Source organism: Rhinolophus sinicus, chromosome 5, assembly GCF_057876585.1.
Source record: "Rhinolophus sinicus isolate RSI-liver-muscle chromosome 5, RSI-T2T, whole genome shotgun sequence".
Classification (NCBI taxonomy): Eukaryota; Metazoa; Chordata; class Mammalia; order Chiroptera; family Rhinolophidae; genus Rhinolophus; species Rhinolophus sinicus.
In genome coordinates, this window is record NC_142505.1 from 108,405,107 (window position 1) to 108,431,150 (window position 26,044).

At 53.3% G+C, this 26,044-nt stretch overlaps 2 protein-coding genes across 3 annotated transcripts; both read left to right on the forward strand.

The window, feature by feature from the left end:
* The first annotated feature begins 411 nt into the window (after window positions 1-411).
* On the forward strand, window positions 412-12,240 carry INTS15 (integrator complex subunit 15). The gene is made up of 6 exons (XM_019753644.3): window positions 412-897; window positions 1,391-1,612; window positions 3,443-3,608; window positions 6,315-6,839; window positions 7,635-7,674; window positions 11,429-12,240. Exons 1-6 carry the CDS (start codon window positions 706-708, stop codon window positions 11,628-11,630), a joined length of 1,347 nt encoding a protein of 448 aa, XP_019609203.1. The 5' UTR covers window positions 412-705; the 3' UTR covers window positions 11,631-12,240.
* A 4,270-nt stretch (window positions 12,241-16,510) lies between these two features.
* On the forward strand, window positions 16,511-24,491 carry ZNF853 (zinc finger protein 853). Of its 2 annotated transcripts, XM_074313955.2 has the most exons (4): window positions 16,518-16,629; window positions 17,765-17,969; window positions 18,758-18,880; window positions 21,273-24,491. In XM_074313955.2, exons 1-4 carry the CDS (start codon window positions 16,609-16,611, stop codon window positions 23,162-23,164), a joined length of 2,241 nt encoding a protein of 746 aa, XP_074170056.2. In that variant the 5' UTR covers window positions 16,518-16,608; the 3' UTR covers window positions 23,165-24,491. The 2 variants fall into 2 exon arrangements, with proteins under 2 accessions (XP_088654911.1, XP_074170056.2); XM_088798785.1 differs by lacking the exon at window positions 18,758-18,880 and having other exon boundaries at window positions 16,511-16,629.
* The last annotated feature ends 1,553 nt before the right edge of the window (window positions 24,492-26,044 follow it).

Genomic DNA, 26,044 nt, shown 5'->3' on the forward strand with positions numbered 1-26,044 from the left:
CATTGCGACCTCGTGAGTTCAGACTAGATACAATCTTTAAGATGGATGGTGAGGCCTGAGCCTGGGCCCTCACCACCACCCAGTCCTTACCAGTAGGAAAGCACGGTGAAATGAAACCTGTAGGCTTTGACCCCGGGCAGAGGGAGCAGAGCGAGCCTGGCCCTGCCTTGCGAGGTTGCGGGGGAGCGCGAGACCCAACGAGCCCTCGCTGGTGGCTGTGGCACCCCAGCCCGGCGGTTCGGACCCGCGAGACCCGGTGGTCGGAAGGCGGTCTCGTGGCCCGGGGGCGTGGCCTGCGGCGGCGCGTACCTGCGGCCGTGGCGGCGCCCTTCCGCGTCCGCGGGCTGAGCCGCCAGGGGGCGCCCTCCCGAGAGCGGGCCCTCGACGCGGACTGCCTGACCCCTGCGGGCCGCCGTCGCCGCGCTCGGCGTTCGCCGCCGTTCGGCTCCGCGGCGTCGGGCTCCCGCGGCTCTTCGTGGTGCGGCAGTCGCACACCTGGGGTCCCCTCGGGCTGGCGGCGGAGATGGCCCCCTGAGCCGACCTGAGCGGTTAGCGACGGGCGGGCGGGCGCCGCGGCCCAGGCCTGGCTCAGCGGGCGGAGGCCGGGTCGCGGCCTCTTTGTCTCCAGGGCGGCGGGCGCGTCCGCGGGGCTCGGGGCGGAAGTCCCGACGCGCTCCCGGTGCCCCGGGCTGCAGCGGCCGCACCATGAGCGACATCCGCCACTCGCTGCTGCGCCGCGATGCGCTGAGCGCCGCCAAGGAGGTGCTGTACCACCTGGACATCTACTTCAGCAGCCAGCTGCAGAGTGCGCCGCTGCCCATCGTGGACAAGGGCCCCGTGGAGCTGCTGGAGGAGTTCGTGTTCCAGGTGCCCAAGGAGCGCGGCGCGCAGCCCAAGGTGCGGCGGGCAGACCGTAGGGCGGGGTGACCGCGGTCGGATCTGCACACTCCTGCACTTTTTATCCCCGTCTGGGTGACAAGTGTTGGGTGAACCACAAACGCCCTTCCTGTCGGGGGCTCCGTTCTCGCCCTTGGCCTTGCTCCTTCAGTAGCCTACTTGTCTGGAGTCCTGAGCGTTGCTCAGCCGTATGCCTGTTTTGCCCGGCGTGTGACAGCCATGTCTCAATGGTGTTGAAGGAAGAGACTTTGAAGGCTTGTTACCGAGAGTCTCAAACCTCTGTCGGTCATTCTGAGTCCTCCGGGATGATGCATAATGATATATAATGACTTTTCCTGGGATTATCAGTAGAGAACTACTCTCTGGCACCTGTGCTTTAGAGGGGTGAAATGTACCCTGGGGGAAATAGTATATTTTCTGTTTTCTTACTGTGTTAATTAATATGCACGTTAAAACCGAATTTCTCATCGCTTCTCCTGGATTTGTTTTATAGAGATTGAATTCACTTCAGGAGCTCCAACTTCTTGAAATCATGTGCAATTATTTCCAGGAGCAAACCAAGGACTCTGTCCGGCAGATTATTTTCTCATCCCTTTTCAGCCCCCAAGGGAACAAAGCCGATGACAGTCGGATGAGCTTGTTGGGAAAACTGGTCTCCATGGCAGTGGCTGTGTGTCGAATCCCAGTGTTGGAGTGTGCAGCCTCCTGGCTCCAGGTACTTCTCCAGAAATAGCCTTTTCCTGGGAGTCTCTGAAGAGGAGCTTAGTGTCAGGAATTTTCAAGTAATTGACTTTCTTGAGAGGCCTTTTCCATGTCATAGCTCCTTGATGTCACTATTGTGTGTGCTGATACCCCAGACCTGTATTTATATACAGGTAGTAACCTTTCTTGAAAAATCAGTACTTCATAATGGTAAATGAATTGAAAAAAAGAAAGCCTCCTTTTTCAGAACCAGTGAAAAATCATTTTTCTTACTTGAAAATCGTAGGTAGGATTTTGAAAACAACCATGCAGCCTGAGATAGGAAGAATTTTTGTGTGTTTGTTTGTTTGTTTTAAGATCGTTATGTGTCAGATTGTTTGCCTGTTACAGTTAGGTCAGTAAGCGTGTGAGTTGTTCCAGGGTGACATCACAAAGTAGATGGCTGTTCTCATGGATATGGACATAGGAGCCTTCTAGAGTGTCTTTAAACATCAAAGAAAAAAATGTATATTTACAGTAGATACCGTGTTAGGTGGTATTTTGGAAGATTCATTTTGTTTTGCTTCTTTTTTTTACTCAAAGTCTTTGAAAATTTGGTAGTTCATTTGGAGTAATTATTACTCAACATTTTGATTCGGAGGATCCTCGGCTCTGCCAGCAGAACTGACCGCATTCAGTTTCACAAACCTGCTTCATTCCCAAGTGCTTGAAACCATTCAGGTTGTTTTCAATGTACTTAAATGTTTTTCCTGTAATCTTGTTTATCCTTAAATTTTGGCTCTCAAAAAGAAATTGTTCTTTGTAGTACACAGGTAAATTTCAGAATCCGCTTTAATTCTCACCAGTGTGATTTCTGGGGCATCTGAATCAATCATGTTGTATTTAACCTCGAGATTACCTCTATCCCTTGACAGCCTAGTGAAATCAAGTTTAGCCTCTTGTAATTCGTCATATCGTTTTCCTTTTATCTCTCCTGATATGGTTATGCTGGCGTTTTGGCAAAATGAAAGCAGACGTGAACGAAAGGACAGGGGCTCAAGGTGTTTGGGTCAGGATTTGCCACACTGGGGCGAGGGGCTGCAGCTTCCTCCTGAAGAAAGGCAGAGGTGGCTGGTGTGGTGTTGTGGGCAGAGTTCAGCCTGAATGAACAATCTCGCCTGCTGTCTCCTTGCAGCTCCCCCTGCAGGCCACGTTGGGGCCCTGGAACTACAGCATCCTGAGCTGCTGTTGAACGTGGCAGTAACAGATCAGCATCTGAGGGGGAAGGAAAAAGGCAGGGGAGGGTGGTGATGGGGACTGAAAGTGTTATGGAAACCTGTAAGAGCATGGGACTGTAAGAGAAATGGACGAAGCACTGCTCTACATCATGTGATAGTTCACAGACTCTCCTAAATCTCTCTAAAGTGTCAGCAGCTGTTACTTTTCACCTTTGGCGTCTCACCTACAGGGTTGCAGAAGTTATTTCCTCACCCAAGTCAGAACTGAACTTTTCTAGGTAAACTTCAAAGCAAGGGTCGTTACGCTTTTTTTTGTAAAGGGCAGTATTTTCGGCTTCACAGGTCACACAGTCTCTGTCACAGCTCCTCAGCTCTGCCCTTGTAATGCAAGAGGCAAACATGAGCAAGGCTGTGTTTCAATAAAACTTCATTTACAGGAACAGCTGGTGGGATGGATGTGGTCTGTGGGCTTTAGTTTGCCAAGCCCTGCTTCAAAGGAAGCTGTTAAGATCTTCACCCCTCCTGGAAGTGTTCTGCCAGTTGTGGTGGTCTTCACCAGGTATATGAGCTTGCTAGTGTACTAGCTCACGACACCTGTAGTTACGTGGACTGTGGTTTCTTTCTAGCGGACGCCTGTGGTCTACTGTGTGAGGTTAGCCAGAGCCCTGGTGGATGACTACTGCTGTTTGGTACCAGGATCCGTGCAGACGCTGAAGCAGATATTCAGCGCCAGCCCTCGCTTCTGCTGCCAGTTCATAACTGCCGTCACTGCGCTTTATGACCTGTCGTCAGGTAAATTTTAAATAGGTTGTTGTGATTAAAGAAGCTTCGGCTGATGGCCAGTTTTTTCCCCAGTGAACACCCAGGTGAAATGTCCAGTGAAAGTTTTGGCCTTTTTTTCTCTGAAAAGTATGTTTTAGTCTGAAAGCTAAACGAATGGGCGGCCTGGAATTTGCTAACAGGGAACTTTCCTTAGTGATTCTCAGTTGCCTGATCCAGAATGATCCAAGCGGCAGACAGCCCAACAAGATAGGGCCTGGTGTCTGGAAGTAATGCAACTTTTTCCCTAGACATCACTTGCTTTTTCATCCCCCACTCTTTATTTTGAAAATTTTTCAAACTTCAGAAAAGGTGAAAGGATATCACAACAAACACTCATATCTCTCTCACCTAGATTCACCAATTGTTAAAAATTTACAATATATTCTTTCTCTTCCCTCTTCTCTGTTTTCTCTCCCACCTACACACACACACACACACACTCACTCACAAATATTTTTTCCCCAACTGTTGAGAGTTTGCTGCCAATGTCACGTACCAAGTACTTGAGCATGAATCTCCTGAGAAGGAGAATCAGGACAGCACGTCCTGGTCTGACAGCGTGCAGCAGCCTTTGCCCCTGTGTCAGTCCAGCGTTAGCCTCCCACCTGCACCTGATTATGATTGATTCTCCTTTGACTTGTCACTGTGTTTTCTTTCTGTTAGACTTTTTAGTTCTCTAGAGAAAGTTAGTGTGGACACAGTGTGAACATTCAAGTGCCCGTCATATTCACGTGCTGATTCCATACTTTCCTCCCGTTGGGGCTGCCGCTCGGATGGGGGGAGTCTTATGAGCGGTGCCCTGCCCCTTGGGGGTTTTCCCCTGGCGTGCTGCGCTTCCTAAGAGCTGTGACTAGTTGGGAACAGTACTCAGGCCTTTGGTTTTCCTGTAGGAACGACTCAGCCAACCCAAGCGCACAGCATCTTAGCAACCCTGTCACTCATCCGTTACTCCAGCCAGCAAGGACAGAAATGGGCCTTAACATTGCGAATGGGTTCATTAACATGGAAAAGGAAATGCTGTTCAGAGAATACCACTGACATTCTACAATGGATGTGAGACGTGGTGTTTTTCTCTTTAGCCAGTTTACCTGTTTGATGTGTCAGTATTTTCTTTTTAAACCGCTTTATTGAGGTGTGACTAACATACGAAAAGCTTGCATGTTTAATGTCTACAATCTGACAAATTTGGAGATACGGCAACCAGCAGGCACATGGTAGTGACATCATTCTGGAGTCCGCTGTCAGAATGGTGATTGATGCTTTTCTTGGGTGCACCTGTAACAGGAGAGCATTCCTGGGGAGTCTGTGCCTTCAAAAACCACAAAAAGGAAGCACTCACCAAACCAAATAGAACTTCCTCTTGTCTGAATGGTGCAGAGAACTTAGGTCCATGAGTAGGAAAGCCGTAGGGATTATTCACTCTCAAGTGCACACACTCACATGTACGCATCAGAGCACATATGCACACACTGCCTTCAGGTTCTTGGAGTCCCCTCAGCTTAGATTTGGGGGGTAGGGTATGTTTGAGGAGTGGGTGTGAGACTGGCATTTCCCAGACAGTAACGTCTCGGGGAACGAAGGACCAGACATAGGGTTGCCCACTGTGCATCTTGCCAGGTAGGAAGCATACACAGCTGCTTCCTGCTGGACCGGGGATGGGGACAGTGGTTTCACACCACAACAATGGATAGGCGTGCTCTCAGGGAAAGGCCAGTGTGACCTCAGAAAGAGCAGTCAGGAACCTTACTTTGACATGTGTCTCTCACACCCCTCACTCTCCTTCACGCGTGGTGTTGGACCTCAGCAACCTGGCTGGGGCTCTGTCACGAGCTGAGAGGTGCGCAGACCCAGAGACAGGATGCTGGTGAGCCACTCCCGTGCACAGCCACCTAACGGCATTGCACGCCAATCCTGGGATGGGCAGTGTATCCTCATGGTTCAAAGCCATGCGACCCGGGGACACAGCTGGGCCCACCACATACTTTTGATGAGTCCTAGGGAAATTACTCAACATCACGGTGCCTCAGTTTCCCCTGGGGTTGTTTGAGGATTGCATGTATTAATCTGTGTAAAGGAATTAGACCAGTGCCTAGAATACGGTAAGCCCAAAATAAATGTCAACATTTGTTTTTATCACTGTTCTCTGTCTAGGCCATGGAGCGTGCCAGTTCCTAGGGGTCACAAGAGGTCAGGCTGTTGCTTAGACAAGGGCCCCAGGTTTGGGGCTGGGATGGCCCTTGGCAGCCGACAGATCAGTGAAGGCCACTATAGCTGTCATGTACCCTGGAGGAAACACCAGACACAGGGATGAAGCCTAGTCACCAAGGAAGGAATGAAATGTGGTGGGAGTTTTAGACATAAAAAGTGTGGAATTTTATTTAAGTGACACATGGGATGAAGGTTCTGCGAGGCATAAGGAGTTGTAGGGAGCTGTGGAGTTCACAGATACTCCTTGAGCCCTCCCGGGCCTGACCGTCCTGTCACCGGGGGTGAAACCCTGACGCAGGCGAGTCAGCCTCATGGAGGGCGTGTTCCAGGGCAGGAGACAGGAAATGGATGAGCACAGGAGTAGGCGTCCTGAGTGGCAGGTGGCAAGGACTGAACTTAGGGGTGCGTCTCCCCTCCGTCTGCTTGTCACGGGGCTGAAAAACCTCCTGCCTTAACGTGTCTTTGCAGATGATGTCATCCCGCCCCTGGACTTGCTTGAAATGATTGTCACCTGGATTTTTGAGGACCCAAGGTTGATTCTCATCACTTTTTTAAATACTCCGATCGCAGCAAATCTCCCCATAGGATTTTTAGAGCTCACCCCGCTCACTGGATTGATCCGCTGGTGCGTGAAGGCCCCTCTGGCTTATAAAAGGAGAAAGAAGCCGTCCTTGTCCAATGGCCACGTCCCTACCAAAGTCGCACAGGCCTCGGGAGTGATGGACAGAGACGCCCACCTGCTGTTCTCCAAGCTCCACCTCAGCGTCCTGCAGGTGCTCATGATGCTCCAGGTGCACCTGACCGAGAAGAACCTCTACGGACGCCTGGGGCTCGTCCTATTTGACCACATGGTCCCGCTGGTGGAGGACATCAACAGATTAGCCGATGAACTGAACCCCCTCAACGCCTCCCAGGAGATCGAGCTCTCCCTGGACCGGCTCGCACAGGCTTTGCAGGTGGCCATGGCTTCTGGGGCCCTGCTGTGTACAAGAGGTGGGTGATTTCCTGCCCTGGCCTTTCTGGGGCGGGGACACCACCACCTGTCAGCAAGAAAGTAGGGGCTCCTGGACAAGTACTGTTTTCTGCCTCTTTTAGGACATCTTTCCTCTTAGTGAACATGGGGAAGCAAGGGGCCATCACAGGACACACCCAGGCAGCGCTCCATGACTAGATGTTGGTGTGTCTCCTGGCTGTTTTGCCGAGTGTGGATAATCACTTACAGCTCTCCTCTTAGGGAATCTTTTCTTATTTTTCTGCAGTCCTTTTTTATTAAGGCGTAATTTACATAAAGTAAAGTGCACATGTTGAAGTGCAGAAGACATTGCCATCACCTGTTTGGAGGCTTCCTTCATCCTCTTGCATTTCAATGCTGGGACGTGCCCAGGAGGATGAGCTGGTGCTAACGACACACCTGTGTGTGCCTTTTATCTGTTGGCTCCCGGCAGCTGCCTGTGGCCCCAAGCTGTGGTCACTGCTGATGGGTTTCCCTCTTCTCATGCTCTGAAGGCCTCATGAGTCTGATCTGCGTCCCGAGAGCCCTGCCTGTGGGCCTTTCCCAGCCAGCCGACAAATTGCAATACAGTTGCCCCCTTTTTAAGTGATGTAGTCTATTTGGGGCCTAGTTTGTTAAAGCAAAAATTGAAGAAAAAGAGAATATAGTTTCTAACAGTGCTAGGAAAGTGTGGTATCAGTCACTCTTACTATCTCACTAGCATGCTCGGAAAGAACGTCATGAACATTTCACGTTATCTCCAGCCTGTTCCTAATTATGTATCTCCTTGATTTCAGAGGACCTGAGAACGCTGTGCTCCAGGCTGCCCCATAATAAGTAAGTGCCCCCTCAAGACGTCTGTTGGGTGGAGGGTACAGGTGGGGTGCAAGGCAGGGTGGTCCCTTTGTCCTGGCTGCCTTGGTCTGCAGTCTAGAGCTGTATATAAAGAACCTCTTAAGGATCTGATGATAAGTAAGGGACAGATGGCAAAACCGACATGAGAGGAAGGCCACGTGGAGAGTAAATGAAAGATAAAAGGGTGGTCATCTGGCCTGAGTCAAGGAAAGAAACCAGAATAAACTCAGAGTGTCATTTACTGTTTACTAAGCCCTCGTGCATAGTTTTTGTGGTGACATTGGTGCAGGTGCAGTAGCCGTGACATTGGCAATTGCACAGCCCTGTGGGAAGTACTGCAGAGCCCCCGCCCTAGGGCACAGCACGTCCGTCAGGCCAGCACCTTGACTCGAGTGCCACTGACCGGCTTCTGAGCACGGCTCTGTCTGGTTTCCTGTGGTGCTTGGGCAGTCTCTAGTCTCTGCCTGTCTCTGAGCCTCCGATGTCCCCCTCATAAAATGAGGTCTCTGGTTCACCTACTTCCTGGGGTTGTACTGAGGATTAAACAGGGTGACATTTGTAAATTTCTTAGCGTGGTCTGTGGCACATAGGACGATCTTAAATGGTGGTTATTGTCATAATTTGGGGAAAGTAGTGATAACAGTGGTGAAAAGCAGGAACTGTGATCACACAGCTTCTGGAAAGAATTCCAGCTTTGCTGATTTCTGTCTGTGTGACCTTGTGCAAGTTCCTTATCTCCCACTCCCTCCATCTTCTCTGTAAAATCAAGAAAATAGCAGTACCTGCCTCTCCTGGCTGCCTCCCCCGCATTCTGCCATAGGCGTTCTGTGAGGGTTAGATGAGTAAAAACAACAGAAGGCACTTAGAACAGTAGTTGTTATGCAGTATCTAAAAAGTGTTAGCTGCTGTCACTTTTACTGTTATTTCCATGATTTAGGAGTTCTGCTTAATCTAATTAATTTCACTTACTCTAAGAAGCAAAAAGTTTGGTGGACAAAAATGATTCATGCAAATGCAGCCTTAGTAGCAAAACCCTGGAAGCAACCTGAAGTCCCACAGGGGATACTTAGTAAGTTTGTTGTGTTAGGTGGGAAGACAGTATCCTCTCCGCTCAGAGTAGTCATTGTGGCAGCTGGCAGCCAGTTTATAGTTGAAGGCAGAAGGCAGAGCTCCCGTGGGTATGGCCGTGTGCCCATGACAGGGTTTACAGAAATGAAACTGCCCAACTAAGTTGGTAGGATGATTATGGTCACACTAGTCTTTAACAGGTGGTAGAGCTCCCAGGCTGGCGTTGGCTGGCCGTGTGTGCCAGGGCCAGTGAGCATGGGCACGGGTGGCATGCTGATACAGAAATATGCATAATTTGAGGCCGAAGGACCGGGCAGATATTAATTCACAGGCTGCCGGTGAGATAGCTGCAGCCAGAGGACCCATGTCCTCGTGCGTGGTTGAGGGCCTCTGTGTCCAGCTCTGCAGGGAACGATGTCTGGGTAGATAGGAAAATGGAAGGTTGGACAAAATGATCCTGTTTGAGATTATTTCTGTCGGTGGAGTGGACAGCTTGTCCCGAGGGCCAACTTTCCCTCAGGAGCCTACACTGGTCTCCTTTTGTCTGGGCTGCAAGAAAATTCCCCGGCATCTGAGGACATTGTCAGTGTCAGTTGGCACCTCTTGCAATAATCCCTTTGTAACATTTCCCTTCTCTGGGCACAGCTTTTATTTAATATTTAGTGTTTTTAGGGCATTAAAATAATAATCTCGGTGTAATAACTGGCAATCCCCATTGGAACCCCTGTGGAACTTAACAGCCCCCCTGGGCCCTGCTCTCCAGGAGCCGGTGGCTGCCTCTCCTGGCGCACCTGTCCCGGAACCCAGCCTCCACGTCACTGAGGTGTGGAAGGAAGGACGACACACAGTCACTTGGAATATTTCTTTGATTTCTGATCGTCTCTTATGTGTTGACTGTCTTTCCAACTAGACCGGAAACTTCCTGAGACCCCTCTGTCTCTGGCAGGGCGTGCCGGTTCGAACAAACATACGACGTGAACTTTGCCTGTAGAATACTCCCTCCTTCAGTGTATTTACTTATTTGCTTATTTTGATTGAATTTCTTACCCAGAGTTACAGGAAAGTAGTAACATAAATGAAACGTTGCTCAGAAGAGCTTCTGACCACTATGGGCACCACTGTTCTTCATGCCCTCGGTCTATTGCCTGAGCCCCTCCCCGGGGCACCAGGCTTTGTACTTGGGGGTTGGGAGGGGTGAGGTCAGTCTACCAAGGACCCAGCCCCCCCTCAGAGCTCCAGTAGTCAGAGTCCACCCAAGGGGGAAGTGGCCGGGGGGTGGTGGTGGTGACTGTCACTGGACCAAGCAAGACAGTGGCAGGGACGGTCCAGTACTGTGGCATAAGGAAGCTGAGGGGCAAACGATGGGCATGAACAGGACCCGGCAGCCGAGATATGGTGCTAGGGAGAGACCGGTGTAGACACGGGACACGGCCCTGCGGGGGTGAGGCTGGGAGAGCAGGGAGCGGGGAAAGGCAGGGCGAGGAGGAGGCCTCTGTGATGAAGTGGGGAGGGCCTGAGAAGATTTCCCATTAGGGGCGTAACGGGGAGTTGCGTGTTTCAGGCTGGCAGCCGATGTGGGCGGGCTGAGGCCCGGCAAGCTAGAGGTGGAGAGAAGGTTAGGTTGTGCTGATCGTGCTGGTAGGGAGAGTGGAGTTAGAAAGAATGAGACGACCGAGACGAAACTCTTCGAGGAGTTTCAGACGGGACCATGGCATTGGAAATGACATTGGATTCAGGAGGGCAGAGGATTTCTGTGAGATTGAGTCTACTGATGTCCCAAACCAGAGAGGAGAACGCAGGCTGGAGAAGGTGCACAGCCCCCGGGCTTGGGGGTGTCATGGGGATAGAAGGGGGTTGGGGCAAGAAGGATGTGCACGCTGTTGTTTGTGGAGACCTCGGGTGTGATGAGCAGGGGCATGGGTGTGGGTGGAAGGGGACGTTCCCAGAGCCCGGGAGCCTGTCATCGGGAGTGACGGAGCAAGTGGCAGGAGGGTCTGAAGCTCCTTGGGTAGGAGTGGGAGGGGTGTGGGCCCCTGGCGGTGGGTCAGGCTGGGCCAGGCCTCTGCTGGCCTCTGGATATCAGGAGTACCAGCTTTTGTGTGGCTTTGCTGAGGTTTCAGTTAGGACTCGGTCATTAAGGATGACAGAAACTGCCCTGCTGGCCTGCTTGCTGTAGGGCCTGTCACGACCCTCTTAAGTGTAGACAATAGAGGCTTAAACGGATGCTGACCGGCAGAGGTCCCCATGGCACAGGCACTGAGGCTGCGTCTGGGCCCCTTCCCTGCATTCCCGGCTGCCCTTCCTCGGGGGCACCTGGGTTTCCTCAGTTCCCTCCCTCCCAGTTGTCGCATTGTTGCCCTAAGCCCCTGGCTTTCCCACTGCCGGCCCCTCCGCTCTCCTCTGCCCTGGTACCCTCCTCCTGCTCTTCGCCGGCCACAGACACCCTCCATCCTCCCGGTGCTCACTTGCCCCGTCTGGAAACCTGCGTGTTCTGTGCCTGTGTTGGTGCCTCTCCTGGCGATCGCATGAGGGCCACGCATGTCCAGGTCTTCTCTCCTCGTTCCCCGTGGCCCCAGGTCCAGGGCACAGGGCCAGCCGCGATGCCGCGTGTCAGATGGATGTCGTCCTCCGAACCCGCGCCTCCTAATGCTTCTCCTTGTGTTTGCAGCCTGCTCCAGCTGGTGATCTCGGGCCCCGTGCAGCAGTCGCCACACGCCGCACTCCCTCCTGGGTTCTACCCTCACATCCACACGCCCCCGCTGGGCTACGGGGCCGTGCCAGCCCATCCCGCTGCCCATCCCGCCCTGCCCACACATCCCGGGCACACCTTCCTCTCAGGCATGACGTTTCCATTCCGGCCCATCCGCTAGGCGGGCCCACGTACCACCAAGTGGCAGGCAGTGTGCTTTCTGTGCCTGGGTCGGAAGGAGCCTTCCAGAGGGGGTGACCCACCCCTAGAAGACGACCTGTGGGAGGCAGCCAGGCGGCCCCTCCTCACCGGCAGGACTGTCTTGGTGCGGAAGTCCTGCGGTGTTGCCATCCAGGTGCCTCCCACCTGGTCACAGGTGTTAGAGTCCAGATTGGACAGATAAAAGGAAGTGTCCAGCCCTCTGCGGAGCGATGTGGGCGTCTTTAAAAGATGCCAGTTCTGTGAGCCTGTTGTGTCAGGTGTCATTTCAGACACACACGCTCTGAGCCTGTGCTGTCGGGGACCCGGATGTGAGAAGCAGCGTTACAAGTCCTGGTCTGGCTGCTTTCCTTGTGGATGGGATGTGTTCCTGCCTTAAACACAGGCTACTCAGACAGCTCCGGGAGCTGGAAGCTGAAACCTTGTGATCGCAAGCCTACACGCAGCACTTGGCACTGTTCAAGGAAACCTGTGAGGATCGTCCCCGCCACTGAGGAAAGGAACTTCTTTCCTTTATTGGGCTATCTAAATTTTCCTTTCGTATCTTCAAATAAATTTTTTTCTTAATAGTTTTATAGACTTTATGGAATGTATTTTAAGAACTTACTAAACATGAGCTGCAGTGGTTTCCTCCCCAGTCTGCCACCATCAAGAAGAGAAAATTGGATACAATTTTGGCCACTCCTTTTGATAGCAACATGGCCAACAACGACCCCATCCTGTGCAGGGTGTTGGGGGTCTGCTGACACGTCAGGGGGCTCCCAGTCTGTTTGCTTCAGGTACAGTTCTTCCTTCCCTCAGGTACAAAGCACAGCCGTCGGGAATTTATTTTCTAGTACACGATTGGAAGGTATGTGCTTTGGAGTTATTGTTCATTAGTTTTGGAAGGAAGACAGCTCCCAGTAACCATGGATCCCTTAGGCTGAAAGTGAGGAATAAGAAAGATGGTTACAGCAAACCGTGAGCATCAAAGGACTGAGATTAACTCGTAGGGATGAAACTCAACCTGTGGTTTGTTTACCCTTCTATTGCTGGCTGAAGGCCGTGACCTGGAAGATGAGACCAAACCAGATTGCCTAATAAATTCCTGGGTGTGTGTGTGTGTATGTGTCTTCGTGTGTGTCTTCCTGTCTTCCTGTCTGTCTTCTTTAAGTCTGGAGTTGCAGGCATCCCTTCAGATAAGGACGCAGGTACACTGGAAGGAAGGGCTAGCCTTAGTTGGCCAGGCCCTTGAGCACTTGCCTTTCTCAGGGCTGCGGGCTGCTCAGCCAGCTTCCCACAGCCACAGCTGGCATGTAGGGACGGGCCTGCACGTGAGGCCTATCTGTAATCTGTTTTCAAATTGCTTTTGAGAGCCGTGAACTAGAAAGGAAATGTCCTTTTCTTTGAGTTTGGTTTCATTATTCCTATTGATGTATAAATCTGCTGGTGTCAGATTAGGAACTGGAGTAAAAGGCCTGCTCCCAGCTCTTGATGAGATGCATCCATGAAGCTAATGAGACCAGCTCTTGGCTGGTTCTTGGTATTTGACTCTGGTCCCCAGTGTTTCTGAAAAGGATGGAAGAGCAGCCCTTCTCCATCACTTCACTTCGTGGTTAGAGAGGGTCTCTGAGCACGGCTCTGTTTCAGAAGGCAGCCACCACCAGGTAGTTCCAGGAGATGGAGCCACTAGAGCCACAGACTTTCTTTGGTGGCATTTTTAGCAGTTTGTGTGCAATTAAGTCAACCTGTTAAAAATGATGTCCCTCTTGATAAGTGAACGTGTGCCAGACACTTCCTAAATGTTACGAGAAAATATTTTCAATGTATAAAACAAAGTATATGTAGAGAATTTATTAAAAACTACAGATTAATCAAAAGACATTCCAATAAAAAAATCGGTGAAGGACATAAACAGAAATTTCATAGAAAAGAAAAGACAAATGGTCAATAAACATGAAACAATTCTAAAACTGGTAAAAGGGAAATAGAAATGGAAATGAGATGCCATTTTTGCACTTACCTGTCAGATTGGCAGACTGGAAAATATAGCTAAAGGTGTGAGGAAACTGATCGCACTGCACTGTGGGCGAGTAAATTCATTTAGATGCTGTAGAAATTAAAAGGTAAAATGACTGTGGGGCCGGCCCGGTGGCTCAGGCAGTTAGAGCTCCGTTCTCCTAACTCCGAAGGCTGCCAGTTCGATTCCCACATGGGCCAGAGGGCTCTCAACCACAAGGTTGCCAGTTCAATTCCTCGACTCCCGCAAGGATGGTGGGCAGCGCCCCCTGCAACTAGCAACGGCAACTGGACGTGGAGCTGAGCTGCGCCCTCCACAACTAAGACTGAAAGGACAACAACTTGACTTGGAAAAAAGGCCTGGAAGTACACACCGTTCCCCAATAAAGTCCTGTTCCCCTTCCCCAATAAAATCTAAAAAAAAAAAAAGAACCTCCTTTGGGGCAAACACTTGACAGGCACCTGCTCTGGGGAGCCTGGGCCCCTTCATTGGAGTGAATTATGATTGGTCCAAACCAGCATGTCCTTCCACACCTGTGGTCAGAATTTGGTTCCGTAATGGGCAGGGGGTGTGATTCTGGCCAGGGTGGGGTAAGTCTGAAGATGGCTTCCTAGAAAGATGTCTAGCTCCAAAAGGACCGGAAGCAGGGAGACATGGTGTTGGACATTGTCGTGGAGGATATGGCTTCTCTTTTCTAAGGCTGAGCACCAGGCAGTCCTCTTGGGAAGCTGGTCATTGAGGTGTCCTTAGGTCTTTAACCAAGCCTAGAACTCCCTACCGTTGCAGCTCTTGTTAGGGGAGATAATAGTGTTTTCCTCTTTTCAGCCAGTTTTAATTGGGTGTTTCTGAAATTTGGAACTAAAAGTCTCCTTGAAACAGCAGAGTGTTGGGGAAACAGGCACTTTTATTCTTGGGTGGGGGTGGTTTAAATTAGTACAACTGCATCAAGGCAGTAGCTATCAAAAGTTAAAAATATATATCCTTCGACCAGCAAGCGTGGTAGGGCCAGATCTCAAAGAAGAGCTCTCAGTTACGTTAAATTTTAGGTACAAGTATGTTTGCAGTAGCAAAAGATGAGAAATCTTAGATGTCCATCAGTAAGGCCCAGGTTAAATAAACTAAGGTATGTCCTTGCAGTTGGAGGCTGGGGAGAGTTTTTTCCAATTAGGTAGATATTTGTTCTATGTGGAAAGATGTCCAACATATTTAAAGAGAAAGTTGATGTGAGTCCATGTGTATATTATGATCTCAGCTGTGTAAAGACAGGATAAACCACAGTATATTCTAGTTATGATGGATCTGTATTGTTTCTGCCCACCCAAAATCCATTCCCTCTTTTCTTTTTAGTGAGTTAATATTTTAACACTTTAAGTAAAATATACACGCCTTACAACATTTACCCTCCCCCTTGTATGTTACTGTTGTCATATTATTACATCTCATGCACAGAAAACCTCACTAATGTTATAATTTTTACCTTCAACATTATACATATTCTAAAGAACTTATGAGGAGAAAAATTGTCTATGACATGTATTCATATATTTATAATTTCTGTTGCTCTTTCTTCATTCCTGAAGTTCCAAGCTGCATCTTTCAGATGGGATGTCAATAGCTACTGTCCACAAAGGAAAATCAAGTCATAGCATCATAAGTGTGCGATTTAGAAGTGTGGCAAGAATTATGAGAAGAAAGGGAGTGGACTCCCGAAGTGCTAAAGCCATGTAGAACTAACTACTGGACTCATTCCACTAGGAACATGTTACCATGAAAAAACTTAAAGGGAAAGGGAGGACGAGAGAGGGTGGCTGTTGTTGGAGTTGGTTGTTCAGGTATGGGCAGGCGAAATACTCTTAGGGGAAAAACAGTAGATTTGGGAAGACACCTTACCCCAGGTTTGCATCATGGAAAGGCAAGCGATGAGCCTGGTGAAGGAAGCAGAGCCTGCAAAGGAGTCAGAGAGGGGGCTGACGGAGAGGGAGGGGGAACAGAGACTATTGTCTCTTGGCAGCCACCAGAGAAGTGTCTGATGCTGCCTAGAGTGGACTAAAGAGAGATTCAGTGACACGGAGGTCACTGGTGACATTAAAGGGAGTTGTCTGTGTGGAGTGATTGGGCGGAGGTCAGGTTGGAGAGGGGGAAAGATAGGCAGATGAGGATATGGACACAACTACGATGGGGCATCTTTCCAGGAAGTGTGGCCACGAAGGGCAGGAGAGAGGGGGGCTTGCATGTTTAAGATGGGAGAGCCCTGAGGATTAGCAAATGCAGGCAGGGGGAGAGGTAAAAGATTCAAGGAGGGGTGGATTCTCTGGGTCCTGTGGGCATGGGGTCTCCCAGGAGGCAGGAGGAGGTGCCTGCCTCCCAGGGAGGGGAAGGTGTATACCTGCCATGTGAGGGAGGCAGGTGCTCTCGCATCCTTAAGCTCCTGGCTAGCAGGGTGCTGTCCCCATTCCACAGAGGGAAGGTAACCATTTGCCTCAAGATACCTGGATGAAAGAAGCCCCTGTGAACCCAGATTTGTCTGCCTCCAAAACTAGGTTCTTGCAGCTGCACTTGTTCTCTGCCCCCCCCCGCCCCCCCATGAGGCAGATGTGGCCCTCTGCCTTCCTGACCACCTAGTGTAGGGGTGAAGACACCACAGAGTGCAGGCTTTTCAGGCAAAGGCCGGAGGGGAAGCCCCAAGCTCCAGTGCCTGTGGGCCAAGAAGTGAAAAAGTGGAACAAGGGGGCCACATGTGGGCATGGAAACAATAAGGAGGGGAGGGCGCTGTGACCACATGACCACTTCTCCCCCTTACTCCCCAGGGGGGCATTCCCACATTCCACTCCAGGAGCAGCTCTCCATGCCAGATTTTTGGGTTTTTCAAAAGAATCCGAGTATCCGATTTAAATGTGAACTCCGGATTAGAGAGGTCAGCTTGAGGCAGGACTGCAAAGTGATGGGATACTGGGGTGGTCAGGTAAGGCCTCCCTGAGGAGGACATCCCAACGCAGGTGGGAAGCAGCTTGGCGCATCCAGGGAGAGGGGCCTGGGGTGGACAGAGGGAGAGGGCGGCGGAGGGGGCCTGACCACCGGTCTTGTGCACAGAGGAAGCCAGCAGAAGTTCCGGAAAGGGCTCAGCTCTCCAGTTAAAAGGGTGGCCTCCGGCCCCATCTGGTCTTTCAGCGCTCCAGCCCACTGCCCGGGCTGGCACGAACTCCCTGCCCTGCAGGCCTGCCCTCACCACCCCAGGGTCCAGGAGGAGGGGTCCGTGGCGTGGAGCAGGGAGGCTCCTTCAGAGCCTGCGCAGCCCAGGATGGGGCCACCCCATTAACTGAGTGTCATCTAATTGAGAGCTAATTGACCACAATTTGTACCGGGGCCATGGGCGCCCTGAGGTTAGGAGCCTCCCCCTACATCGGTGCAGCAATGGTCACCGAGCCCGGCGCAGACGCGCGCACCCGGGGATGCGACAGAGTGCGTTGCTCTCCGCACCGCAGGGTCTCCTCCTCGCCGCCCCCCTTCTGCCCCCCACTCCGGCGAGCAGCCGGGCCGGGAAGGGTTAAGCCCACCGAGCTCACGGCTGCCTAGAGCGGCGGCGGCGGCTGCAGCGGCGGGGCCCGGGCCCTGGCGCGGGGGCGCGCGGGCGGCGGGAGGGGGACAGGATGCGGATGCCAGGGGGACTTCCTGTGCCGGCCCCCGCCGCCCCCACCCCGGCCCGGCCGCTGCCCGCACGGACGCAGGCCGGCCGGACGCACGCTCGGGCGGGCGGGCGAGCGAACGGGGACCGCCGCCCGGCCGTGCCGCCCGCCCCCCGCCCGCGGCCCGTGGGCTCCAGACACCTGTGGCCACCAGCGGACCCCGGCCGGACCCGGGTTGCCGCAGGCTGAGCCCAAACCGGTGTTTCCCTGGCCCCTGCCAACCTCAGCCCGGGCCACCCCGCCTGGTCCGTCCCGAAGCCCAAGGCGCCCGCGACAGCCCTGTCAGGCCAGCTCTGAATCCGGCGCTGGATCCGGGCTCTGCCTCCTTCTCGCCCCCCTCTCCCCAGCCCCGACCTAGGGGGCCGGCGCCAACTTCTGCTCTTGAATTCAGCTCTGTCTCCTCTTTTGGCCCAGGGTGACCTCGGCAGCCCTGACAGCACAGACCCTCTCGAGTGCCCAGAAAGGCACCCGGGTGGCCAAGCGCCTCCCCGGCTCTTTCTGGATGGAGGCGCCTCAGGAAGAAGCTGGCTGAGGGCTTTGGCCTTCACCTTCCAGCCGCTGCTGACCACACCTCCCCGAGGGCAGAGGCCGCGGAGAGGAGCGGGAAATGCTGTACCAGGTGAGGCCCAGTGCGCAGGAGAGTTGGGCCAACCCAAGATGCTTCTCTTAGGAGGTTTTGGACTGGGTTCTGAAAGGCTGGAGGACCCTGGAGTCATCCTGTTAGGAGAGGAGAGAGGACTGGATGTGTGGCCACCTTTGCAGGGGTTGGGGGGGACCCAGGGAGAGGCGGGGAAGGTCCAGACCTCAGGAGCGCCTGGGCTCAGGGCCAGGCGGGCAGCTGGCCGTTTCCATGGGTTGTAGGACTCTGGAAGCCTGCCTCCCCACGGAGCTAAGCTGGCACCTGGACACACGTGGCCTGGAATCTGTGGCCTGGGAAGGTTGGGCAAACCCTCAGTCTGGGAGGTAGGACCCAGGGAGTGAACAGACTTGTCAGTGCTTTGAACGGGCAGGGGAACATGAGATGGACAAGTCTCTCTCTTTTCTGCAAACTTCCCGGGTGTCCCTTCTGGGACTCAGCTCCCCATCCTAGTGACGGTCTGATTTCCCACTGTCGTCTCAGTGAGGAGCAGCTGCAGGGCTGGCCCTAGAAATGGGGCTGACTGAGGGCCCTGCAAAAAGTCAGGAGGGAAAGGACCACCTCTGCTGGGAAACGAGCCTAGGAGCTGAGCCTCCAGGCTGCCCTCCCTGCTCACTTTCCCAGCTGTGCACTGCCCTATCCTTTCCAGCAGGGGTGGAGCTGCCTGCTCCAGGGCCCAAGGCAGATTTGGGGGTTCTCTGGCAGTCAGTATCTTGGGCTGGGGGCTCAGCACTACTGCCCATTTGAACAGTTTCCTTCCTTCCTCTTAGCAAAGTCAGCTCACTGGGATCTTGGTCTGACTGTCAGGATGGAACTGGGGCCAGCAACCGAGACCTTCGTGCTAGAGCTTCGGTGTCTTGAAGATGGGGGCCCAGGGCCTGACACCCTCTCAGGTGAGGGGCTGGGGGCGCCTCTGACCTCATAAACCAGGAGCTAGTTCTCAGGCCCCCAGTGGGGATCCTTTGACACAGCCTCAGGACTGCCAGGGCTGAGAGAGGGGCCCGAAGAGCAGCAGGTGGCTTGCTGTCTGGAAGGCACCCTCCTGGCAGTTTTGCATATGGATGGCCGGTTGCACCCGCTCACCCAGCACAAGAGTTTGTGAGGCAGCTCTGCAGGCTATGGTCTGGCGGGGGAGGGGCTCCCTGGGGGTGCAGATGTTCTTAGCCTATGCCCCTGACCCCAGATAGGTGCTGACTGGGACCTGCTGCTGTTCCCCCACTCGTCGGGTGGCCTCCACCTTCCTCCCACCTGTGTCTGGCTCCAGACTCAAGTTCCCAGATTGAATTCAGGGACTAAGGGGCTCTCTCCCTCTGCCCCTCGTGCCTCAGTCATTGCCCTGTGGCCTCTGGCTTTGTCCACTTTTCCTTGACTTCCGGTCCCAGCAATCTTTCTCCCCTTTTGCTCAGAGGCAAATGTAACCCTTCAGAACTTTCCAGAACTCCCTCCCCCTCTAGGACCCACGCTGGGCAAACGTTCTGTTGTGGTTGCATTTCTGGGAGCCGATTCTGTGCTGTGCTTTGAGTATGTTGAGTGAAGGGTGGTGCAGGGTTGAACAGAGCATGAGAAGGACTGAGGGAATTGGAGGGGTCAGACGGAGATGTGTGGACTAAATGAGGACTCTTCTGGCTTAAATGCTTAACTGACAAACATCTTGTGAAGGTACACACATCAGATGAAACTTAACTATATGTTTATCAAACCATCATTGTTAGAAATGGTGACACTGCTGCCGCAAGAAGTCCAGAATGGCTATGCGGCCCAACACTGAGAATTCACACAGGCGGGATGTGGCCCTGCTACTCCCAGAGGTGGCAGGAGAAGGGTATCTACAACTTTGGATTTGCTAGGGGGACAGATGTCCATGGCAGTCTCTCCACTCACGACCAGCATACTCCCAGCTGGTGTGAGTGTAGATGAAGAATGCATTCACCTATCCATTAGCCCAAGTAAAGTTTATTAAGAATAGTTTTCTAACAGGAAATTATTTACATGTAGAGATCCTTTGGTTTTTAAAAAAATCAATATAGTAGAAAAGTGGCCAGAAAGCAAAATTTTATATATCAAACCTCTGCTTTCCATTACAAAACTGAAAATATGGTGCTGTAGGAAGAGATGTTGAAATCAGGCTTGGGAATGGAGAACACATCTCAGAGTTTCTGCTAACCCAGTAGCAAGCTTAAAAGGAGAACCCGCGTGGCGATATGGTGGAGATGAAACGAAGCCACGGAGTGGCTCCTGCTTGCCAGGGTTTACTGTGTGCCCGCACAATGCTGGGACCGTACCTTGACCCCTCCAGTGCTCCCAGTGTCCCTTGGCAGATGGGGAGGCTCAGGTTCCAAGACGTGAAGTAATTGGCCAGTCACCCTGTTGACTTGGGGCTGTGAGTTAGTCCTTTCCATTCTAGAATAACAATCTCAAACACTTTCTGTCTTTAGGCTATTTCTGGTGGAGCTAGTTGCATCCTTGGCATTTCCAAACTGTTTGTTAGTTTGCAAACTAATTCCTAACCCACAGGGAGATGGATTTTTTCAGGCATCTGCCAGGTTCTAGGGGATGTGCCAGAGCCCTTTCTGCTTCACTCATGAAGCTGGCAGTGGGTACCATTAAGCTATTTTATAGACAAGCAGGGCTCTGAGCCTGCAGCAGGTTGCACAGCTGCTAACTGGTGGAGTTAGGACCAGAAGAGAGTCCTCTGAACTGAGGGTTTCCCACTGGAAACCTGTGTACTTTCTGACACTTGGGGGACTTTTAGCAACCGTTTGTGGTAATAATTCCAGGCAGCTTTACAGAAATTCATTACTCTTTACAGAGAAAACGAGTTTCATTTTTCAGGTGTGACCATAACTGAGGTCAGAGTGCAGCATGGGCTTGTGGCTTGGCTGGTTGGTTCACTGATTTCCACTGGATGGGGATTAGGCACAAAGCGCTTCTCAGGGAATAGTTTTGGGGAGCCCAGGACCCACGTTGTTGTCACTGCCAAGCTCTCAACATGGAGCCTGTGTAGGGGTTGGCCCAGAGGAGGGGCCGGGGAGCTGGGGTCCAGAGTGACATGACCAGCAGTCATTCGGGAACATTTCTAAGCCAACCCCACACTTCTGGGTATTTCAGTTTTTGCCATGTTGCAATTGTCCTTGATCCAGTGCTTTTGGGTCCCTGCTGAGAGCTCAATTGTGTATCCTCGAGTGGCTGTACATGGGGCAGGGTAAGTATGGAGGTCCTAGGGGCCTGGACCAGACAGCTGCCTGTAGATCTTTCTCTCCTGGCTTCCTGCCATTTCCACTACAGGTGGCAGCGGTGGGAGTGAGAGTCAGGAGGAAGAAGAGGCTCAGGAGAGGAGCAGCCCACTACGGCCAGCAATCTCAGCCCTGATGGGGGCCAGTGAGACTGCTGAGGAAGCCCAGCTGGGACAGCAGGGGTTGAAACAGTTAGAACAGCAGCCAGGGCTACACAGGCAGCAAGCACAAAACCAGCTATCAGGACATCGGCCTGAATCGCAGCAGCAGCAGCAGCAGGATGGGCAAGAACAGCTGCCTCAACAACAGCAGGAACTACAGGAAAAACCCCAACCCCTGCAGCATGAGCAACTGAAGCCACACCTGTCGCTGGTGCCACAGCAGGGACAGTCACAAGAGCAGCAAGTGCAAGAGCAAGAGCTGCTGCAGCAACAGCAGGAACTACAGGAAAAAGCTCAACCTCTGCAACATGAGCAACTGAAGCAAGAGCAGGGACAGTTCCAACCACAGCAGCTGCTACAACAACAGCAGCAGTTGCAACAGCAGAAACCGTTATTACAGCAGCAGCAGCAGGAGCAGGAGCAGCAGAAGCAAGAACAATTACAGCAGCAGGAACAGCTGCAGCAGCAGAAACCTTTATTACAGCAGGAACAGTTACAGCAGCAGGAGCAGGTGAAGCAGCAGCAGCAATCACAGCAGCAGGAACAATTACAGCAGCAGCTGTTGCTACAGCAGCAGCAACAATTACAACAGCAGCAGCAGCTATTGCAGCAGCAGCAACAGTTACAGCAGCAGCAGTTGTTGCAGCAGCAGCAACAGTTACAGCAGCAGCAGTTGTTGCAGCAGCAGCAGCTGTTGCAGCAGCAACAGTTACAGCAGCAGCAGCAGCTGCAGCCCCATCCACTGGAGCCAGAGGAGGAGGAAGAGGTGGAGTTGGAGCTCATGCCAGTGGACCTGGGGCCGGAGCAGGAACTGGAGCAGCAGCGGCAGGAGCTGGAGCGGCAGCAGGAGCTGGAGCGACAACAGGAACAGCGGCAGCTGCAGCTCAAACTGCAGGAGCAGCTACAGCAGCTGGAGCAGCAGCTGGAGCAGCAGCAGCAACAGCTGGAGCAGCAGCAGCTGGCAGAGCAGCAGGAGGTGCAGCTGGAGCTGACCCCAGTGGAGCTGGGGGCCCAGCAGCAGGAGGTGCAGCTGGAGCTGACCCCCGTGCAGCCGGAGCTGCAGCTGGAGCTGGTGCCCGCAGCGGGGGGCGGCGGGGCTTCGGGACCCGGGGCCGCGGTCGTGGTGGCCCCCCCGGGCTACGTGGTGCTGCAGGAGCTCATGGTGCTGCCAGCCGTGGCCACGCCGGCGGTGGTGCCCATCTCGGGCCCTGCGGGCAGCGCAGCCCTGACGCCGGCCCGGCAGAGGCGGCGGCGGCGCGCCCGGGACCGGCCGACCATCTGTGGGGAGTGCGGCAAGGGCTTTAGCCGCAGCACGGACCTGGTGCGGCACCAGGCCACGCACACGGGCGAGCGGCCGCACCGCTGCGGGGAGTGCGGCAAGGGCTTCTCGCAGCACTCGAACTTGGTGACGCACCAGCGCATCCACACGGGCGAGAAGCCCTACGCCTGCTCTTACTGCGCCAAGCGCTTCAGCGAGAGCTCAGCGCTCGTACAGCACCAGCGCACGCACACGGGCGAGCGGCCCTACGCCTGCGGTGACTGCGGCAAGCGCTTCAGCGTCTCGTCCAACCTGCTGCGCCACCGGCGCACGCACTCAGGCGAGCGGCCCTACGTCTGCGAGGACTGCGGGGAGCGCTTCCGGCACAAGGTGCAGATCCGCCGTCACGAGCGCCAGCTGCACGGCGCCGGCCGCTCCCGGGGGCTGGGTCTGCTCCGCGGCACGCGCGCCACCACGGGTGGGCCACCGCGCACCGATCAGGCGGCTGGCGACAAGGTTCTGTGACAGGGAAGGGACTGAGGTCGGGAAGGCGGCCAGCTCCTCCCAACGACACTGCGCCTGCTGAAACGGTCCCACTCAGTGACCTGGGACATCCTCGAATGTCGCTGGGCAAAGTCCATCTTTCTTCCAGCTCACCGGCCGAGTAGGACAGCCATCCTCAGTAACACTCCTGGAGAGGAAAGCCAGTGTGGCTGAAAGAGCACAGATGTGGCACATCAGGACAAACAGCACACGGTACAGATTTGTTAATCAGGTACGGACTGGGGACAAGTCTGCCAAAGCGCCTCCCCACCTGGGGGAATTGGACCTAGTAGAAATGAGAGTCACAGGAGAAAACTTCCAAAGACAGATGGGACAGTTGGTGACATTGGACACGGATCAAACACCAACCAGGGAATCAAATATACCTGGTAAAACGCACACAAAAAGGATTTGATCCTGGTGAAAATTATTTCAAGGAAAAAAATGGGAGAAAAGGCAACTTATCTGCACTATGTAAAAAACTGATCAAGGCATTAAATTGTCTTCAATGTCATTTGCCCTGAAAAATACTTCCTTGAATGAAAATTCATCAGGGCGGATATAATCCTGATTAAAATATTTGTGTTCATAAACACAGGGTCAGAATGTCCACTGGGTCAGTGTGCAAAGGCCAGGCAGTCCTGCTCTGGGCCAAAGGTTAAACCTTCCCTCCAGGGCCACCCAGGGTCCCAACAAGTGTGGGAGGCAGGCTCTAGGCCTCTGCTGCCATGATCCCGTGCCTGCAGGAGCCCCCTCCTGCTCTGGTGACTAGCAGCCTGTGGCTAAAGCAGAGGGCATTCTGGGAGAGCTGTCCAGGTTCCAAGGCAGTGGTCACTGCTGGAAAGAACTCTGCGATACCCCCTTTTCCCTGAGGTCCTCCAGCTCTTGGCGTCTTAGGTGCTTGCCCAGCGACAAGCTATGGGATTGGGACCTTGACACCCAGGGGCAGGCAGGGTTCCCCTGGGCTGGGCTGTACAGGGAGCCTGGCCTGAGCAGACCCTGCCTCATCACTAGGGGTCAGAGGGAAAAGGTTGAATATGAGGGTTGGACACATCAGAAATGCTCTTTACATTCACAAAATCATCTGGGGATCTCCGAGGCCTGTGGGAAGGCAGGAAGGTGGAGGAGGCTGCCCACCACCTCGGCCCCCCACACGCTTCCTGCTCCTGACTTCCCACGTGCGTGCGTGGCTTAGGTCCTGGCCCTCCCTTTCCTCCCTGCTTCTCCTTAACTAACACAGCCTGCTACATTTCACAAATGTGTTGGTAAGTGAGAAACAAAAAATGAAAAATAAACTTAAACAAAGAAATACATTGTCTTGTCTGCTTTTACCACTGCACTTTGTGGGGCTTCATTTCTAGGGAACATTTTCTCGGTTGCTCTAGAAGCAAGGAACTTGTATTCAGGTCCATACCCAGTGCTCCTCACTGGACCCTTCCTTCTAGCCTGAGACCCTTGGCTGGGCTGGAGATGGGCCTGTTCAGTAAAACCCTCCTGGGAGGGCTGGGGACCACAGGTAGATGCCTGAAGAGGCCAGTTTTGGCATCTCCTAAGGACAGGCTTTGAATCAAGCTAGTCCAACTGTAGAATGGAATGCTGGGATAATGGGGAGTGTGCCATTGTCAATGGCCACTTGGAGAGGAGTCATGAGGCCTGAGGCCCCTTCTAGCCCTGAGTGTCCTTGCTCCTAAGACTCAACCCGCTGGACACTCTCAGATCCCTTTTTACCATTCTTGTGTTCTTCTGTCATCCAGCTTTTGCTTCCAACAGTCCACACCCTCAACTCTTCTTTTCCGGATGCCCCTGGGGTTGCTGAAGCCCCTTGATCCACTTGTGCAGAAAGCTGGATGTACCTGAGAATTGCCCCCTTCAGGGTGGTCCTTATCCCATGAGAGACAGGTGTGGGAGGAGGCTGCAAGCCAAGCTCTCCCAATTCCAGCCATGAGCTTGGAGGCATGACTCACACCCTAGCATTTGCTATGGGACCCCATCGAGGCCCCTCTGCAGGAATTTGCTTGAGACTGCACCCTTACTTTGCTTCCTCTCCTTTCCTGTCCACTTCCCATGCTCCGATGCCCCTGGGAGCATGGCCTTCATAAATCACTCCCGCATGAATCCTAGTTTCAAGGTCAGCTCAGGAGCCTGCCCTGAGACTGATGGTGTTGACAGTGGTCCTAGGAAGTGGAGTCTAAGTGGGGGGATTCTGGACTTGGATCGCCTACCCATTGGAGCAACAGGGTCCCCCTTGTGGGTGGTGACCCCTGGCTGCTGCACTGATGGACAGGACAGGATACCAAGTGGGAGGGGACACCCAGGCTCCTGGGGTATCGCGAATACATGAGATATGTGGGAGAAATGGTTATTATAAGAACTATGATTCTGCTGAGCACAGTTACTGCCATGATGAGGGGAAATGGGAGGTTCAGGTTCATCGCTACCAACTTAAGGCGCAGAGGGACAGTCAGGAAGCCTTGTGCAGCATTTAGAGAGACTCATTTCCTTCCTCCAAAGGCCGACTCCCGCAGACCAGGCACAGGGTCTGAGGCGAGCGCAGCGGCCAGGACTGGGGATATCTAGGCAATGTACTTGAGAACACTGAGCCCCCACACTTCCCCAACCTCTGAGCCCACAGAAGCGGCCCAATTTCTCTTGCTAAAAATATCAGCTGTGCCCCTGCCCCGCCCCCCTCCACTTTGTCCAAAGACCATGCAGAGAAGTCTCACTGAGGCAAGATGTCTTTCAGGGCAATACCTGCCCTCCTTAAGATCTGCTCCGCCTCTCTTCCTGGCCGCTGGACCTCTGACCAGGCTCTAGGCACAGCCAGCCTGGCTAGGATCAGCTGGCCCTGCTAAAGCAGGGAAG

What these genes read in the sequence shown, in the direction of transcription:
- INTS15 (XM_019753644.3), top strand. Translation starts at nt 706, where the DNA reads ATGAGCGACATCCGCCACTCGCTGCTGCGCCGCGATGCGCTGAGCGCC. An exon ending in GCTTTATGACCTGTCGTCAG is followed by an intron (nt 3,609 to 6,314) that starts GTAAATTTTAAA and finishes GTGTCTTTGCAG; the next exon opens with ATGATGTCATCCCGCCCCTG. An exon ending in GGCCCTGCTGTGTACAAGAG is followed by an intron (nt 6,840 to 7,634) that starts GTGGGTGATTTC and finishes CCTTGATTTCAG; the next exon opens with AGGACCTGAGAACGCTGTGC.
- ZNF853 (XM_074313955.2), top strand. Translation starts at nt 16,609, where the DNA reads ATGGGATACTGGGGTGGTCAG. An exon ending in TGGGATACTGGGGTGGTCAG is followed by an intron (nt 16,630 to 17,764) that starts GTAAGGCCTCCC and finishes CTTTTGGCCCAG; the next exon opens with GGTGACCTCGGCAGCCCTGA. An exon ending in AGCGGGAAATGCTGTACCAG is followed by an intron (nt 17,970 to 18,757) that starts GTGAGGCCCAGT and finishes CCTTCCTCTTAG; the next exon opens with CAAAGTCAGCTCACTGGGAT.